Source organism: Podarcis muralis, chromosome 13, assembly GCF_964188315.1.
Source record: "Podarcis muralis chromosome 13, rPodMur119.hap1.1, whole genome shotgun sequence".
Classification (NCBI taxonomy): Eukaryota; Metazoa; Chordata; class Lepidosauria; order Squamata; family Lacertidae; genus Podarcis; species Podarcis muralis.
In genome coordinates this window covers 16,246,029-16,263,126 of record NC_135667.1, presented here as the reverse complement: position 1 = coordinate 16,263,126, position 17,098 = coordinate 16,246,029, and the positions used below count along the sequence as shown (strand labels likewise).

The window sequence follows — 17,098 nt, the reverse complement described above, 5'->3', positions numbered from 1 at the left end:
TTGGCATCAAAGTTAAAAGAATTCAGGGTACTTGAGTGGGAATTAAAAAGAGCATTTATTAGTTCATAAGAGGGAGACATGGATAATAGCAGAAATCAAAACATTACAAAAATAACTTCAGTTAGGAAGGGTAAAGGGTCTGGAGCATGCAATAATAGTTTAAAAAGCTGTTCTAGTTAAATACTGGAGTCTTACATATGTTCCCAGATTTGCCTGGGCTCCTAAATAATACCAGTGAAAATAAAACAACAAAGTTAATGGGTTTTTTGTTGTTGCTCACACAGTACCTTTTTAAGCCAATGATTTCAAAGCTTCCAGACTGAGGTGAGGTGTCCTTCCTACCAAACTGATTCAAGGAGTGTAGCAAGAATTGCTTACAGCAGTAAGGAAAGGCACAGTCACCCACCTCTTTATGAAAAGGCACCTGCCTCGGGTAGCTTTATGGGTTTTTAACATTACATAGTTCACTTTGAGAAGTGTGGCACACCATGTACAGATGTAGGGTAAGATTTAAAAGCTGATTGAATAAAATCACCCGATTTGGAATTAATTTGACCAGCAAATGGCACAAGACTTGGGACAACACAGGGAGCTGGATCATCATACAGCTTGACCATGAGGCAGCCATGTGGAGATATCTAGTACAGGCATGCAGGTACTGAGGGTGAGGAACATTTTTCAAGTGGAGAGCAGCCCAAGCAGAATCTCCCACACAACACAAACACGGCCATATTTGCTGCAGGTGAACAAGACCACTTTGCACCAATGGATAGTCCTGCCATTTCTGTCCACGACATTTTGATGGCTTGCTGGTTGGGCTATAGAATGAGTTCCCCAAGCATCCCACTCCCATTCTTTTGTCCGCTGCATCCCAACCGATCACTTTAATACCACAATCTCCTCATTTTCATCCTGGCAACTCTGTCTTCCAATCTCCCCACCTTCCCCCTCCAAGCTATCCTCCCCTTCTCCCAGCCAGCTTTGCCTCTCACTACCGTCTTCACTGCCATGCCACTCCTGTCCCTCGCTGGTGTGCTTCTGCCTGAAGTTCTCACCTACGGCATTCTCCCACACCTCCCTTAGGCTCTCCTCTCTGTCATCCTGCCAGTCTGGCTCCACAATCTCATCCAGACACTTCCCCCTCAGTCTTTGATCCTCATGGTCTTGGAAATCCTCCTCCTCGCTTTCGTCATCCTGACATTCCAGCCTCATGCTCTCGTCCCCATCATCCTGCAACCCCACCTCCACCCTCTCGTTGGCCTCGTCGTCGGGGTCGTCCTGGCATTCTAGCCTCATGCTTTCGGTGCAGTCGTCCTGCGAGCCCGGCTCCACACACTCGTCCTCGTCATCCTGCCACTCTGTCCTCTCTGTTTCGTCATCCACACCATCCTTCCACTCCTGCCTCATGCTCTCTCTGCCGTCTTCCTGCAACCGCTGCACCACGCTCTCGTCTGCGTCGTCCTGCCACTCCACCCGCATCGTCTCATCCCCGTTGTCCTCCCATTCCCGCCTCATGCTCTCGTCCCCTTCGCTCTGCCACTCCTGCTCCATAATCCCTATCCCGTTGCCTTGCCACAGGCTGTCCACTCCTCCTTCCACCCCCTGGTCCCCAACACCTTCCATCCCAGCAGCATCCCAGCCCTCCACCAAAGCCAACGTCTCTCCTCTCCTGACGTGGGCTCGCCGGTGCTGGGAGAGTGCCGACTTCTGTCCAAAGCCTCTCCCGCAGTATGGGCAGCGGAAGGGCTTTTCGCCAGTGTGGGTGGCTTGGTGCTGAAGGAGAGCGGAGCTGCGCACAAAGCCTTTCCCGCAATTGGCGCACGAGTAGGGCTTTTGACCAGCGTGGATACGCTGGTGTATGTGATAGGTGGAGCTGACGCTGAAGCTCTTCCCACACTGGCTGCAGCAGTAGGGCCGTTCGCCCGTGTGCGTGCGCTGGTGCTGCAGGAGTGCTGAGCTTACGCCAAAACCTTTCCCGCACTCATCGCATTTGAAGGGTTTCTGGCCTCGGTGCACCCGCTGGTGCTGCTGCAGGTTGGAGCTCTGGTTGAACCCTTTCCCACAGTCTGGGCAGCGAAAGGGCCGTTCGCTCATGTGGATCCTTTGGTGTCGGATAAGGTGGGAGCTCTCGGCGAAGTGCTTCCCGCATTCTGGGCACCCAAAGGGCCGCTCGCCGGTGTGGGCACGGAGGTGGCGGACCAAGTCAGCGCGGAGACGAAACGTCTTTGTGCATTCCCCGCAGGAAAATGGCCGTTCCCCAGAGTGGAAGCGCTTGTGCTGGGTGACCTTGGAGCTCTGCGAGAAGCACTTCCCGCAGATGGAGCAGACGTAGGGCTTCTCGCCCGTGTGGATCCGCTTGTGCTGGATGAGATCGGAGCTGTGGCTGAAGCTCCGCCCACACTCGGGACAGGTGAAGGGCCGCTCGCCCGTGTGAGTCCGCTGATGGATGATAAGGTTGGAGCTCTGGGAGAAGCCCTTGCCACAGTGAGTACAGCGGTATGGCTTCTCCCCTGTGTGAGAACGCATGTGCTGGACCAGGTGGGAGTCTTGGCGGTAGCTCTTGTCACAGTGGGGGCATTTATAGGGTTTCTCTCCCGTATGTACACGACGATGCCGGACTAGGTGGGAGCTGTTACTGAAGCTCTTCCCGCAGTCAGGGCAGATGGTGGCTTTGGGCACCTTGTCATTGTCGGAAAAAATGTCTGTAGATTCTTGTTCCACAGCTATGACAGATTCACCATTACTGGCCACATGCTGGGTAGTTTCCATTAGATGGCCTTGTGCTGCGATTCCTTTTTCCTGGAAGATTTCTTGCTGCCTCTTTGCCTTGTCATGAATCCACTTGTCTTCTTTCTGTATGCTCTGTCGTTCTGCTTCCTCTTCCTTATTTTCATTTATTATCTCAATGTCTTCTGTCGGAATAATCATACCAAAGATTTTTACCTCACTGTTGGCAGCTGAACTCATAACTTCATTTTGTACACTGCTTTGAACCTTGGAAAAGCACACTATACATTTTAAAATAAATAACAATGACAAACAAAACCGCCACCTCTCCTGAGTCCTCCTGCTAGCAGCATCCACTGAAGGGAGTCAAGAGTTCCTTCCTCCAGCAGGTACTGCTAGCAGAGGGACTCAGGAGTGGTGTGGTTTCACCAACAATATATTGCTGAGTGAAACCGCCATCCCACTCTGCCCTCATATGACACAGAGGGAGAAACAAGCTGTATCGGCTCCTCCCTCTGCATCTTTAAACTGCTTGACTGAGGAATGTGCAGCTGCCCTTGCCTCAGTCAAGCAGTTAAAGGAGCCCCCAGCCCGGCACTGGCTCCTGCAAGCTGTGGTGGGGTGGGGGCTCTGTGAAACTGCTCAGCTGAGGGGAGCATGGTTGCCGTTCCCCACAGCGAGCAGTTAAAGGAGCCCTGGTGCTCTGCCTGCTTGCACGGGGGCTGAGCGGTACAAACAAGCTGCATTGTCCCAGCCTGCGAGCCTGGGTGAAACTGCCTCAGCTGTCAGAGGTGAGAGCTGGGGTAGTTTCACCCAGTGTCTCACAGGCAGAGGCCAATGCATCTTGTTTTGTCAACTTTGCGATATGTCACCAAACTACGATGTTTGGCTGCCGATACACTGCAGTGTTGAAAAGCTGATAACGCCCAGCCCTAACACAAAAGAAATGGATACAATTCCCCTCCTGCTTTTAAACTGCCACAAAGCTTACAAAAAAAAAGTCAACCATGGAGGTTATTTTGGAAATCAAAGAAACTTATTTACCCACAATTCTCTCATCACAAGGAAATGACAGAATTGTGGATAAAATTAGAGCATTGAAAGAGAACATAATAGATTTTCGTATTATATAGAAATATATGATTTTTTGTTAAAACCTTAATGTATTTCTGTAGTATGTGTGATGAATTAGCTCAATTTTCAAGAGTGATCACATAAAAGCTATGGGGAGTTTGTTGCATATGTTTTTACTTTCTGCAGCTATTCAACACTTTTTGAAGCTAATCACAGTTTACCATTTCTTGACTGAACACCTGCCTCCTGTTAGTCTTGTGCTCCACCAGCACCAGTCCCACACTTGTGGGTGGTTAGACTAAAGCAGATTGCAAAACTAATTTCATTGCCTGCATAGTTTAACAATAATGTTAAAATAGATCTATATAACTGACAAGTAGCAACTGAAAACTCTCCCACAAATTGAGAGAGAAGATTGATGGCATATCTTTGAAACCTCAGCAAAATGATAAGGGATGAAAATGACTCTTGCGTAATTTTGGTAGTGGATCAAGAAAACAGGAACAGGAAAGCAGGGTTCTAAATAAGGAGGTAAGACATCTCATTGCAATAATCCAAATCAAGTTTAATTTCAAGGTTCCTTCTGGCAAACCTGGAAATCTGTATTTTTTTTCCCTTTCCCGTTTCTATGTTTAAAGAAAGCTGTTAAGAGGTGATAGCTTGTCTAAAAACATCCCTATGACTTTGTGGAGTGGGGGGAGGGGGAGATTTCCTGATTCATTAAGTCATTACTCTGCAGAGCTTCCATTCATTCCTCACCTCTTAGTGTCTCTTCTTCACTGGAATCCTGGAGATCCAGGATACATGTTTCTTTTTCACGTTCCATGAGGGAAGTCACAGCAGCGTTAGTACTGGGGAATTCTGATTGCGGGGAAAGAAATAATTTGTATAGGGTGAGAGCATGCAAAGATGTCTACACCATTAAGGCATGCAATGCTCACATGTGTAACCATGCCCCAGTACCCTATTGAGGCTCAAAGAAGAGCAACCCCTGTACACATATTTTATATCATCCTATAACACAAATTCCCTAGCATCTTACAGAACAGACATTCCCCACAAGTCCAAATCAGTAGAGACATCTATACCCTTCTTTCTATGGAGCCTGCTAGAACAGTCGTAAGTTCCCCATATGACAGTTATTTTAAAAGAAAAAGAAAAAAGAAAACCAAACCCACCCAACACCTCTCACATCAGAAATATTCCTCTAAAATTTAAGGATATTTTGCACAAAAAAAGGAAAGCTGCCAAAGCTGAGTTGGAAGGGGGGGTCGTTTCTCCTTAACTTTCCCCACCCCAGTTCTTGCATTCCTGTCACCATGACAGTTTCCTGACTCCATTGCTGTTTTCACTCCCACCCCTTCCCCAGCCCCTTTCCCTTCATCCTCTGCCCGTACGATCCAGCGAGATGCTGCAATTGCAGCCACATCGAACCTTGTTCTTTGGCGTTGTCTCCCTTATGGGTCCCCTGCAGGCTTTGTTTTCATTAGTGGGCATGGGGATGCTGCTAGGTGTCTAGCTATGGAGATCCGCTTGCAACAGGAAGGTCCCTTCATGATTAAGCCCCCTCAACAACGGTACTTCCTTCTGAGTCCTTTCTAGGCGTCGGAGACAGTAGAAGCTCTACGGTTTTAACTCAGTCACTTCCCGAAGTTAGAGCTGTCATACGACCCTCGTTTAAGGAAACGGCTAGATTACATCGCAGCCCAATCGGAGTATAATACATGCCCTTTCTACGAGACCAAAGTTGAAGAACTGATTTCTGCTTTTGAGATTTTGAGTAAATCCCGTTGCTTCCCACATACGCTTTTTGCATGGTCAACCCAGATTCCCCTTCACTTTCCTGGCATGACAAGCTGCAACGTGTGCAGAGGAGGGAAAGCAAGAGGATCACGGGTCTGGAAACTAAGCCTTATGAGGAGCGCTTGAAGGGGTTATGTTTAGCCTGGAAAAGAGGCGACTGAGAGGAGACATGATAGTCGTCTTCAGATATCTTAAGGGCTGTCACATGGAGGAGGGAGCATGCTTGTTTTCTTATCCTCTGGAGGGTAGGACTCGAACCAATGGCTTCAAGTTGCAAGAAAGGAGATTCCGACTAAACATTCGGAAAACTTTCTGACAGTAAGAGCTGTTCGGCAGTGGAACAGACTCCCACGAGAGGTGGTGGACTTTCCTTCCTTGGAGGTTGTTAAGCAGAGGTTGGATGGCCATCTGTCATGGATGCTTTAGCTGAGATTCCTGCATTGCAGGGGGTTGGACTGGATGACCCTCGGGGTCCCTTCCAACTCTAATATTCCATGATTTTATGATTCTATGACGATTCGTGTAAAAAGTGTTAAAACTGTAAGAGGGGAAACTGACCCCGAACACTTAGGGTAGAAGATGGGAGCGCATGCCAATCCCCATACTTACGTTCCCGAGTCCCGCTACTACTGTTATACATCACTACACATCCAACAAATGTCAACTCTCTGTCCATCTATTCTCCCCCCAAATCAGGTACAATATCTCATTTACAGAAGCTAAGGTTTAAAAAGCTGACGACAGCAATGCAATTCCAAATGCAAAAATGGGGGGTGGGGGTGGAGTGGTGTTCTGGGACCAACAAAAGGTTTATGACAATCCTTGCACTGTGTTCTGTGAGATATGACAAGCGCCCTAAACTGCTCCTGTAAAATCTGGTCTGCGAATCCTAGCATATGCCACATCCAATTCTGAGTCAGCCTGGAATTTGTTCTACATGTGTCCCCTGTCAATGTCATGTGTCGCATGAAAACTGTTTCTGCACCCACGGGAAACTGAGCCATATTCTTCCTTGCATAATGAAGCTAACCTGTTACGAGCGTTGAAGATGTACATAGGAAGTTGCCTTCCAACCTTACTCCGTCTAGCTCAGTATCGGCAACACTGGCTGGCAGCATCTCTCCAGGTTTTCAGACATCTCTCCCAATTCTACCTGGAGGTGCCAAGGACTGGACGTGTGACTTGAATAATAAGATAGTAATAACAATAATAAAATTATTGTCGCCATCACTAAAGGCGACTGAAAGTTCCCTTCCATTTCCAGGAATGTTTTTACTTTGCAGGCCATTGAACTATTTTCCCCCCTCCTCCCTCCAAAAACTCATTTCCTTTGGTGTCCTGTCTTTGAGACAGTCAACTGAGGGCCAGGGACTGTTGAGAGAGACCCCAGCACCGCTCTGCAAAAATCATAACTGGTATTTGGAAGCTCCAGTCTTTGGGGGATTAAGTGTGGGATTAAAATGCATTAGATATCTATGTATATTGATATCTAATGCATTTTAATCCCACATATATATATGAACTTCTATCGGTTTTGGTAAAGCCAGAGAATATTTTGGTTGCTAGAGAACAATCCTCACCCCACCCCCGCGCACAATGCGCCTTTCCACCTCGCCCACTTTAATGTTTGAGGAGAAAAAGTGGAGCGGGGAAGAACGAGAAACGGGGGGGGGGGGGAAGCAGCAGCATCTCGCCTCACACCCACCCCGCCCCCCGCCCGCGCGCGACCGACCCGTCAGCCTCTCAACGGCTGCAGCGCGCGCTCCGCCCGCCCGGATTAACTCCGCCCCCTATTCAGGCAGCTTGGTTGATTTTCCCGCCTTAAAACAAACTGTCGGTGCGGGTGTCGCGCGCTGCCTGTTCGAGGCGGTTGACCGAACTGTTTTAAACGACCAGTTATTATTACCTCATTCTTAACGGAGGAACGGAGGGTAGTTTCTCTCGCTTCTTGTGAGCGTTTCGCTCCGCGACACTTGATCTGGGATGACGGTTGAACGTATATGTTTCACGTTTAACGGGCTCACGCCCCCAGTTGTACTCCGAAGTAGCTAATCCGGAGCAACTGTCACCCTCCCGCCTCCCGTGCTTCATTTTTAAACACAGAAATGGCTCAGAAATCCCAGTTCTGCGTGAATAGGTTGTTCTGGTGAATCATCGTCATCGTCCATGGAAAAAAAGTCACAGCAATAAACCTGTCAAGTCTTTTAAGGTAGCCACAAAACTCGTATTTGCTGGAGCATAGATATATTCCTCTGGAATGTGGAAGAAATGCGCTGGGCTCAGATTCACTCTCGTTAAAGGTACTGTATGTTTCGCAGCTGCCTGAGCCCTTCTCAAAATCCATTTTGGGGCTCAACCCATTCTCAAATAAAGCCCTGTCTGGTTCAATGCAAATAAATGGGTGCTAGTGGAAATCCACCCACTGTGTAAGTACTTCACTGTGTAAGTGAATGTAAGTACAGTAATAACTAAATCTTAACCTCTGTTGGAAGTGAATCCCACTTTTTACAATTATGTGGCTTATTCCATGTAGCCTACACATCTTAAAAGGATTTTGTGGGCGCAGCCTGCATACCATCTCCCAAAGTATCTTAGGATGTGAGACCAAGATCTGATCTGCTTTGCATGTTTTGCCATCTCCTTTATTAAGATTCAATACTGAAGATGAGCACACGCTCGCAGCACTCTTCATACTAAAATATCCACAATGGAGTAGAAATAATTTGCTACTCATCAATGTATACCATGCAAGCCATACCAATAACAAGTCAGTGATTCAAAAACCCAACCAGATCCCTCCCAAGGAAGATCATCATCACCATCTTCCACACCATCTGAACCAAATGAGGCTGTGCAAGTGCTGGACCAATGTCTGGAGACAGAAATGGGCTGGTGGATGAGGCCCAATCAACTGAAGCTGAATCCTGATGAGGCGGACAGAGGTGTTGGTGAGTGGTTCTCATGGGGAGTATTGGGGAGACTGTATGTTCTAGATGGTGTTGCACTTCAGTCTCCAGCTGAAGGAGCAGATCCATAGCTTGTTTGGGAGTCCTCCTGAATCCAATAGTGTCACTGGAGGCCCAAGTGACTTCAGTGGTCAGCAAGGCCTGTTTGCAGCTACTGTACTGTGATAGCCTTGCCGCAGCACTCCAAATTCTAGTACACTTGCAAACAGATTACTGTAATCCACATGGGACTGTGCTTTTGAGTCAGTTTAGAAGTTGCAGCTGGTGCAGAACACAGCCAACAGATTTGTGATCAGTGTATCCGGCTGGAATAATATAAAACTGATTTTACACAGAATGCACTACCAACATGCTTACTAGGTCAGATTCAAGGTTTGAATGCAAACATATAAAGCCCTGAGTGACTTAGGTCCCAAAGAGGTGTAAGAGCACCTCTTCCTATATCCACTGGTCTGGGCTTTGAGATCTGCTGGGAGATGCTGCTTGCGGTCTCTCCCATTGACAGGTAAGCCAACCGTCATCTGGTGACAGGGCCTTCCCAGTGGTGGCACCCTGCAAAATGCCCTCCCTGAGGGTAGAGACAATGTGCTTGTGGCCCTCCAGATGTCATTAGACTCTAACTCCCATCAGCCCCAGCTAGCTTGGTAGATAGTTGGGGATGGCATGAGTGGAGTCCAGCAACATCTGGAGAGTCACAGATTCTTATCCCTGCCTTAGAGATTGTGTCGTCACTTTCATTCTTAAGTTTCCAATGCCATCTTGAGACACATAGATCTGTTTTCACTCAGGCCTTTGGGAAATAATGGTGGGTTTTAGGTCAGAGGCAAGGATGCTGCTTTCTGCTAGAGTGGTGTGATGGTTTGAATATTATTTTAAAGTAGGAATTAATGTTTAAAAATAGTTTTATTGAATGTAGTTTGGGAATTGCTGATATCTTAACTGATGAAGGATAATTTACAAATTGGTCAAATAAACAAATAAAACACTACATTGCCCAGAGAAGAAGCCCTTCCTGATTATAGTGCAGGGTTGTAGAAGGTAAGCAGATATTAGCCTTCAAGCAGCCAGATGATAGAGATGAGAGCAGTTGGTGCTCCCTTGTCATATCCAGCAATGGACAGCACCAGTTTCTTGTATTCTGCTAGACTCTCACTTGGTGAAACATCTCTTCTTTCTCTGTATCATTAGAATACTGATTTTGATAGTATACTTTATGAGGGTTCAGAAATTGGGTTTAATTAAAAGTGTTTACAAAGACAAAACTAGATCACCAAATAAATTATTCAGCTCACTGGTAGCTAGGCAACAATATTTGTTCCTGAGCAAACTTGCATCGCCTAATCACTGTCTAAACCAGATCTTTATCAAGTACAGTGGTACCTCGGGTTCTGGAGGTCCATTCTTAACCTGAAACTGTCCATTCTTAACCTGAGGTACAACTTTAGCTACTGGGGGCCCCTGCTGCTGCTGTGCCGCCGCCGCCCGATTTTTGTTCTCATCCTGAAGCAAAGTTCTTAACACGAGGTACTATTTCTGGGTTAGTGGAGTCTGTAACCTGAAGTGTCTGTAACCTGAAGCATCTGTAACCTGAGGTACCACTGTATGTATGTTTAAAATCAGTCTCAGTGGGGAGAGTTTTGTCCATGTGCAAATATAGCTTGTCAGCAAGGAAAACTATGTAGTTGCTAAGTTATGGATGTGTGACAGGGGGCCTCCCAAAGATTTTGAGGTGAGATAATGCCGTCTTCCTTGACACTGCCCAGATTGAAATAGCCCACAAGGCAGAATTAACCAAGCCACTCTATCACTGTTGGTGGGCAGGATGTCCTGTTTTGACTGATGGCATTGATGCTAATGATCACTGATTTATTTATTTATTGTCTTTGGAGTCTCTTGTTCAAAAATTTTGAAACAAGTCAGAAGTCTTATGTGGCACTGTGTTTCCATCTTTCTTCTGCTAGTATAACTGCTTATCTATGGTTTGTCAAGTGCAGATGCCACCTTTTAATTTCATCCAGCCCCTACGGGCTTAACCAGTAGGCTCTTTACTGCTACCCACCACCATCTCCCCGATGGGTCAGCAAGGAAAGTAGTCAGTTGGGCACTGTTACCAGCCGGTGCTCCAAGCATCATCTAACAGCAGTGCACAACACCCTCTCTCCTTTACAAAGAGAAAGATGGCATGAAGAACGGCTAATTATGCTGCTAGTATCTTGCAGAGGTAGCTTAAAAGCCTTGTCCCACCTACCTTTCTTGTTCCACTGGAAGAATCCCTGCAAGAAGAAAGCATTTATAGTATTATTTTCAGTTATAGTATTATTCGTGTTAGTAAGTAGATCCCAACCTACGTAACCAGGAGCTTCAGGAGATGGCAACACCCGAACACTAATTTTTTGAGTGTTTCAATATACTTATCATTTATTGTATTCATTGCACAATTAATGATTGTGTATGGCCCCTGAATTTTTCCCCCTGTGGGTCATTGGCCCTGGATAGAAAAAAGATTTCCCACCCCTAGCTTATTAAATGCTAGAACCTGCATTTGAGACAACATGGAACATTCTTTCAGGTTTGTTGATCATTATCTGGGAAGCTTACACAGATGAACATTTAAGAATATAATAAGAAACAATGGTAACAAGTATGGGGCTCACAGCTTCCTTAAAATCACAACCATGCCCTCAATCCAAGATGCATTAGCAAGTCAAGAAAAGACACTCCACAATTTCTCAAAAGACCCTCTACTATTGCCCTGTATGGATGAGACACAAATTCTATAAAACACATTTTGTGGAAATTCAGGTCCAACAACTTGGGCTTTTTGAAACAGAAGTTTTTGAAACCCAACATCAGTGAAGTCAGCTTGAACGACACATGAACATAATTTCCTGTTTTTTAGCTGCAAAAAAGCTGTGCACCCACTAGTAGCTGGCCCACACATAGTTCAGTCTGTTTTTCCAGTGTGTGGGTTGTCACTCCTCTGGGACTGATGAGAGAATCAGGGTTGCAGGTCCCATTAACTACCTTAGGCTGAAAAGAAAGCAGCACTAGGAGAGGTGTTAGGGTCTTATATGGGCTTGAATCAGCACAGGTGGATGTTGGAATCTTGGTGGGTGAGGAAAGAGGGGCTCAAGGATTGTTTAAAGAAGGGCAGACAGGCCCTAATGAGGTTTCTAGAGTTTGATCTAGTAACATTATCTAGGGACAATATTTTATGAAGTTTGAGAAACACTGCCATACTTCATTTATTATAGTGCAAGAACACATCCACATAGTTTTCCCTTTTTGAGTATGAATCACAGTAGATCAGGTATCAGCCCGCTTCATGCCCCACCAGTGAACAAGTTAATTAGTTTTTTTGAAAGAGGCACTACTTGCAAAGTGCCTCAAAGATTTCCAGAGTCCTCTTAATCTCCCGGATTTGTTTAGCGAGGGTATGGACAGGTTGCATGGAGCGGTCCAACTCCTCACACCTTGCCATCAGAGTGTACATCCCTTTGATGCTCATGTCCACAGATTCACCCAAGCTGTCTACAGCATCCCGGTAAGTCTGGATGTACCCAACGCTGAGGGCTGTCATGTTCTGGATAGCGCTGTTCAAGCCTCTTAGCATCTGGTCCACCTTCTGCGCCACATCCCTAGTGAGCCTTTCCAGATCCCTAATCACCTGTGGGTCAATGGGAGGTATATCTGCAGTTTTGCCCCTAACAGACAACTGCGACGACACTGATGAGGAGGAGGTGGGTTCTGTGTCATCCAGACTGCCCCGGGAGCTCATCTTGATCTTCATCTGCAGGTTGTTGGCCACAAAGTGTGTCAGGTCCCCGTCATGGCTCACTGTCCCTTCTAGCTCCAAAGCGCTGGATATGGTAGCCCTCCTACCTTCCTGAGCCTTGGATGCTCCATACACTTGGCTTATCCCATCCAGGCTATGACTGTCCAACAAACGGCCTCCAGCCATCCTTTCGCGGGCTGCCACCCGCAGCCTCCTGGATTCTTCCCCAGCCACAGACGATGACGACGAGGAGGAGGACGTTGGGGTCTGTATATGCACCTGAGCCATTATATGCTGTCCCTCCATTACGTAATATAGCAAGAAGATCTAGGATGCGAGAAGTAAAGATCAAGATGCAGACCCTGAAGGAGGAGCTTCGGAGGAGACAAAAAAAGATACCAGAGCCAACGCGCAAGAGGGATTCAAGTTGCCCATTTCCTGCATCTGAGCACCAGGTGACCGGTCGGCGCCTCTAATGGGCGGAGAATCCTCAAGGAAGAGGCGGAAGATGAGAGTAGGTTCGCTGGGAGAACAAATGGGAGATTCTCATTGGTGCGTCTCACGTTCTTTAAGAGGAATAGCCAGTCAACGTGAAGCAAGAGGCGTATATCGGGCGCTCTATATGATCGGTCAAGCTCTTCTGCCGGAAGAGGTCTGACGCAAGATAGCGTTCTCGATATGCCAGGGGAAAGGAAGGTTGGTATCAAGATTCACCAGTCAAAATATTGGGAAGTGTTAAAGGCTCCCGCAGGGCGGTAAATGTCATCCTACTCTGTCGTAGAGGCTTGTCAGACCGAAATGCCAGTATTTTCAAAACTGAAGCTTAAGAGATAACAAACAAAACCTCCATTTCCAAAGGCAATATGTATTTTTTATTTACTGACGTAAGCTGCAATCCTAATCTCAAATTAGCTGGGAGTAAACCCCATTGAATTCAATACAAGTTACTTCAGAGTTGACGTGGTTAGGCTTGTGTTCTTAACTCCTGGAGGGAATTTTATGGGTTTGGTGTTTTTTTACAAAATTGGACCCCACCGACAAAGCTTGAAGTGTCTGTACACCAGTTCTTTGTGTTGAAGGACAGAAGGTTTGAAAACACAAACTTCCCCTGAACTATATGTGGAGCTGTCATTTTCAGGACGAATAAATACTCTAAAACAGTAACTTGGAACCTCAGGACCATTATCCAAATAAGTACACCACCTCCTTTCTGATCTTCCGCAAATTGTCCCCACATTTGTCCCATTGTGTTCTTAATGGGACCAAAGGAACAAGAGCCATCCACTCCTATTCCAGGCAGAGAAGACCAGCCTGACCTAAGCTTGACAAAAGGACTTGCTTTTAGCTCACCACTTTGTTTTGTCTTTGAAAAACTGCTCTTCCTCCTTTACCTCCTGCTCCCATCTTTGTGTGTCCTTTGTCTTTTTAGATTGCAAGCCTGATGGAAGGACACCTCTTACTCTTACTGATGCAAGTCACTATGTGAGACAATAGGTTTTATCCAACTAAGTTCTATTCAGAGTAGACCCATCGAAATGAATGAACCTAATCATCATATCCCTTAGTGCAATGGGTCTATTAACAGACTAGCTTTGACTGCATCTCATTAATTATCTGAAAAATTGGATAGAAACACTAAATACATCATATGTGGTGGGAGTGTAAAAAGGTGAAAGACTTCTGGGAAATGATATACAATGAATTGAAAAAGATGTTGAAATATACGTTCGTTAAAAAACCAGAAGCCTTTCTATTAGGAATGGTAGGAAACGAAATCAATAAGAGAGACTGTAAACTGTTTCAATATGCAGTGACTGCCGCAAGGATAATTCTGGCCCAAAGATGGAAACAGGAAGAAATTCCAACAGTGGAAGAATGGAGAAGGAAATTGACCGAATATGCAGAATTGGACAAATTGACTGGGAAGATTCGATACCAGAAAGACCAAAAGTTTATTGAGGACTGGGGGAAATTTACAGAATATCTGAAAAATATATGTGATGCACAGACAACGCTTGTTGGTTTTGAAGAGACTCTGTAAAATAGTAAAAAATACTGCAAAAAAGAGAGTAAGAGGAAAAGGAGTGGGGAAAGGCAATATCATGTTTAGAAATGCGTCAATAAATAGAAATTTTTTGAAAGATTGACAGAGAAACTGAGGGAAGTCAAAAATTGAAGCATGAGTGTAAAATAATTTGTTGACTGTATAAAACTTGTTTGGAAAATGAATAAAAATTATTTTTTAAAAAAAGAAACACTAAATACATAATCAGTCCGATGTAAGTAGGCAGGGGGATGCCTTTTCATGAGATTTCCCCCAAGGAAGGTGAAAGCAACTTGGGAAACCGGAAGATGTTATTTTCCTTCAAAACAGGACCATTTAATAGCATATGGTATAGCTACATTTCCCAGGCAGGTGCTGATGAGGACTGTAGATAAGGAGTTGTGTGTGTGTAAGAAGACAATGCTTAAAGAATACTTCCTAGCATTGAGAATGGAATCTGTTAATCCTGATTCACAGTTCCTTTTTTCCCATCCATTTTCCTTTGCAGTGTATCTACTAGATACTTTGGAAAGTTGTTCATTTGTTGTTAAAGTGAAGCAACTGCTAATGTAAACATCACTAAACTGTGGTCTTGAGCTATTGCACTGTTATGCAAATACAGTTCTAGCTTTCAGATGTTAAAAAAAAAGGAAAAGTAACTCGCTGTTCATAGTTTTCTTTGCAAATGTTAGTGTTGTCCTCACAACAACCCTGTAAGGTAGGCAATCAGTGATCCCATTTTGCAGACTGAGGAATTGAAATGGAAAGATTGTAAAAACTGTGCCTCTAGTGAGACTACAATTGAGTGAAGAGTTGAACCAAGGTTATCTAGGTTCATTGTTCGTTATCCCTATTTCCTCCACCCCGCCAATGAAATTGGCTCTTGCTTATTGGAAACACTCTTCCATAAATGCATTTTTAAAAGGACTAAGTTAAGTTCTCTTGAGTTTTTTATTTGGTTTTTAAAAATTAATTCAAGCATAAGTGATACCTTTCTGTCAGAGAAGCCAGTGAAGTTGTAAATGAAATCATGGCCTGAGGGTGGTTTTAATAAAATAAGGCTACATATATTTTCTTTTAAAGAGCTGCCTTCTGTATGACAAGGACAGACCAGTTCAGCAGAAGATAATATATGTTGCTTAAATTCAGAGCCACAACTCCTTCTAACCTCCAGAAAACTCTGTAAGATACCCACCTCACTTTCATCATCCATTAGAAATATGTGGAGGAGGAGCCATAACTTGAGCCCAAGAAAGAGCAAAATGAGTGGTAAAGAATTCCTGTTTCGTAAAAAGAGTGCAAACAATGTTTCAAGGGTTTTAACACCACTATGAAGAAATGTTTCCTGTATCTTTTCCCTGTGGCAACAAAAAAACAAAGCAAAATCCAACTTTCTGCTGTGGGACTACAACTGATAGCATATGTCAGGCACGTCCAACTGCGATCTACTCCCAGTACAGTGGTGCCTTGCAAGACGAAATTAATTCGTTCCGCAAGTCTCTTCGTCTTGCGGTTTTTTCGTCTTGCGATGCACGGTTTCCCATAGGAATGCATTGAAAATCAATTAATGCGTTCCTAGGGAAACCGCCTTCAGACCAGGTCCGGGGACAGTCTGTCCCCCGACCTCTTCTGAAGGCTGGGGGGGGGGGGGGACAAGGGCTTTTCTTCCCACTGCCAGCCTTCAGAAGGCTGTTCTGAAGGCTGGCGGTGGGAAGAAAAGCCCTTCTTTCCACCTCCCGCCCCGCAAGCTCCGGGGACAGGAGGGCTTTGCTGCCGACCGCCAGCATTTTAAAAGCCCCTGCTGTCCCGGGGCGATTTTAAAATGCTAGCGGGCGGGAGCGAAGTCTCCGCTGCCCCGAGGAGATTTTAAAATGCTGGGGGTCGGCAGCGAACGCTTCGCTCCCGCCCGCCAGCATTTTAAAATCGCCCGGGGCAGCGGAGAAGTCTCCGCTGTCCCGGGAAGGCAGGCGGGGGGAGCAAAGTCTTTTGCCCCCGCCTGCCTTCAGAAGAGGTCCAGGACCTCGTTCCGATGCCCGGCGGCGGGGTGAGAGGTTCCCACCCCTCCGCCCCGCTTCGGAGCAGCGTTCCGAAGCGGGGCGGCTGGGGCAGGTGTTCCCGCCCCCCCGCCCCGCTTCGGAGCAGCGTTCCGAAGCGGGGCGGCTGGGGCAGGTGTTCCCGCCCCCCCGCCCCGCTTCGGGGCAGCGTTCCGAAGCGGGGCGGCTGGGGCAGGTGTTCCCGCCCCCCCCGCCCCGCTTCGGGGCAGCGTTCCGAAGCGGGGCGGCTGGGGCAGGTGTTCCCGCCCCCCCGCCCCGCTTCGGAGCAACGTTCCGAAGCGGGGCGGCTGGGGCAGGTGTTCCCGCCCCCCCGCCCCGCTTCGGAGCAGCGTTCCGAAGCGGGGCGGCTGGGGCAGGTGTTCCCGCCCCCCCGCCCCGCTTCGGAGCAGCGTTCCGAAGCCGGGCGGTGGGGGCAGGTGTTCCCTCCCCCCCGCCCGGCTTCGGAGCACCGGGAGAAGCGATCTCCCCGCAGCCCCTTGCTTCAAAAGAGGTCCGGGGGCAGCGGGAAGTGCTTCCCGCTGTCCCCGGACCTCTTTTGAAGCAAGGGGCGGTGGGGAGAAGCGATCTCCCCGCAGCCCCTTGCTTCAAAAGAGGTCCGGGGGCAGCGGGAAGCGCTTCCCGCTGTCCCCGGACCTGGGGCTGCGGGGAGAAGATC

The 17,098-nt window shown here is 46.9% G+C and overlaps 2 protein-coding genes across 2 annotated transcripts in view; both read right to left on the bottom strand.

The window, feature by feature from the left end:
* Positions 1-36: 36 nt before the first annotated feature.
* Positions 37-17,098, bottom strand: part of LOC114583708 (uncharacterized) — a 36,251-nt gene continuing 19,189 nt past the window's right edge. The window contains exons 8-11 of the mRNA XM_028705088.2: positions 12,745-12,868; positions 5,236-5,281; positions 4,561-4,662; positions 37-2,912 (exon numbers count right to left, since the gene is read on the bottom strand). Of these exons, the coding sequence (XP_028560921.2) occupies positions 880-2,912; positions 4,561-4,662; positions 5,236-5,281; positions 12,745-12,868 (2,305 nt within the window). The 3' untranslated portion in view covers positions 37-879. The remainder of the gene's footprint in view (positions 2,913-4,560; positions 4,663-5,235; positions 5,282-12,744; positions 12,869-17,098) is intronic.
* LOC114583716 (BLOC-1-related complex subunit 6-like) lies at positions 11,798-16,005 on the bottom strand. The gene has a single exon (XM_077916998.1). The coding sequence runs from the start codon at positions 12,649-12,651 to the stop codon at positions 11,941-11,943; it is 711 nt and encodes a 236-aa protein (XP_077773124.1). The 5' UTR covers positions 12,652-16,005; the 3' UTR covers positions 11,798-11,940.

What these genes read in the sequence shown, in the direction of transcription:
- LOC114583716 (XM_077916998.1), bottom strand. Translation starts at nt 12,651, where the DNA reads ATGGAGGGACAGCATATAATGGCTCAGGTGCATATACAGACCCCAACG.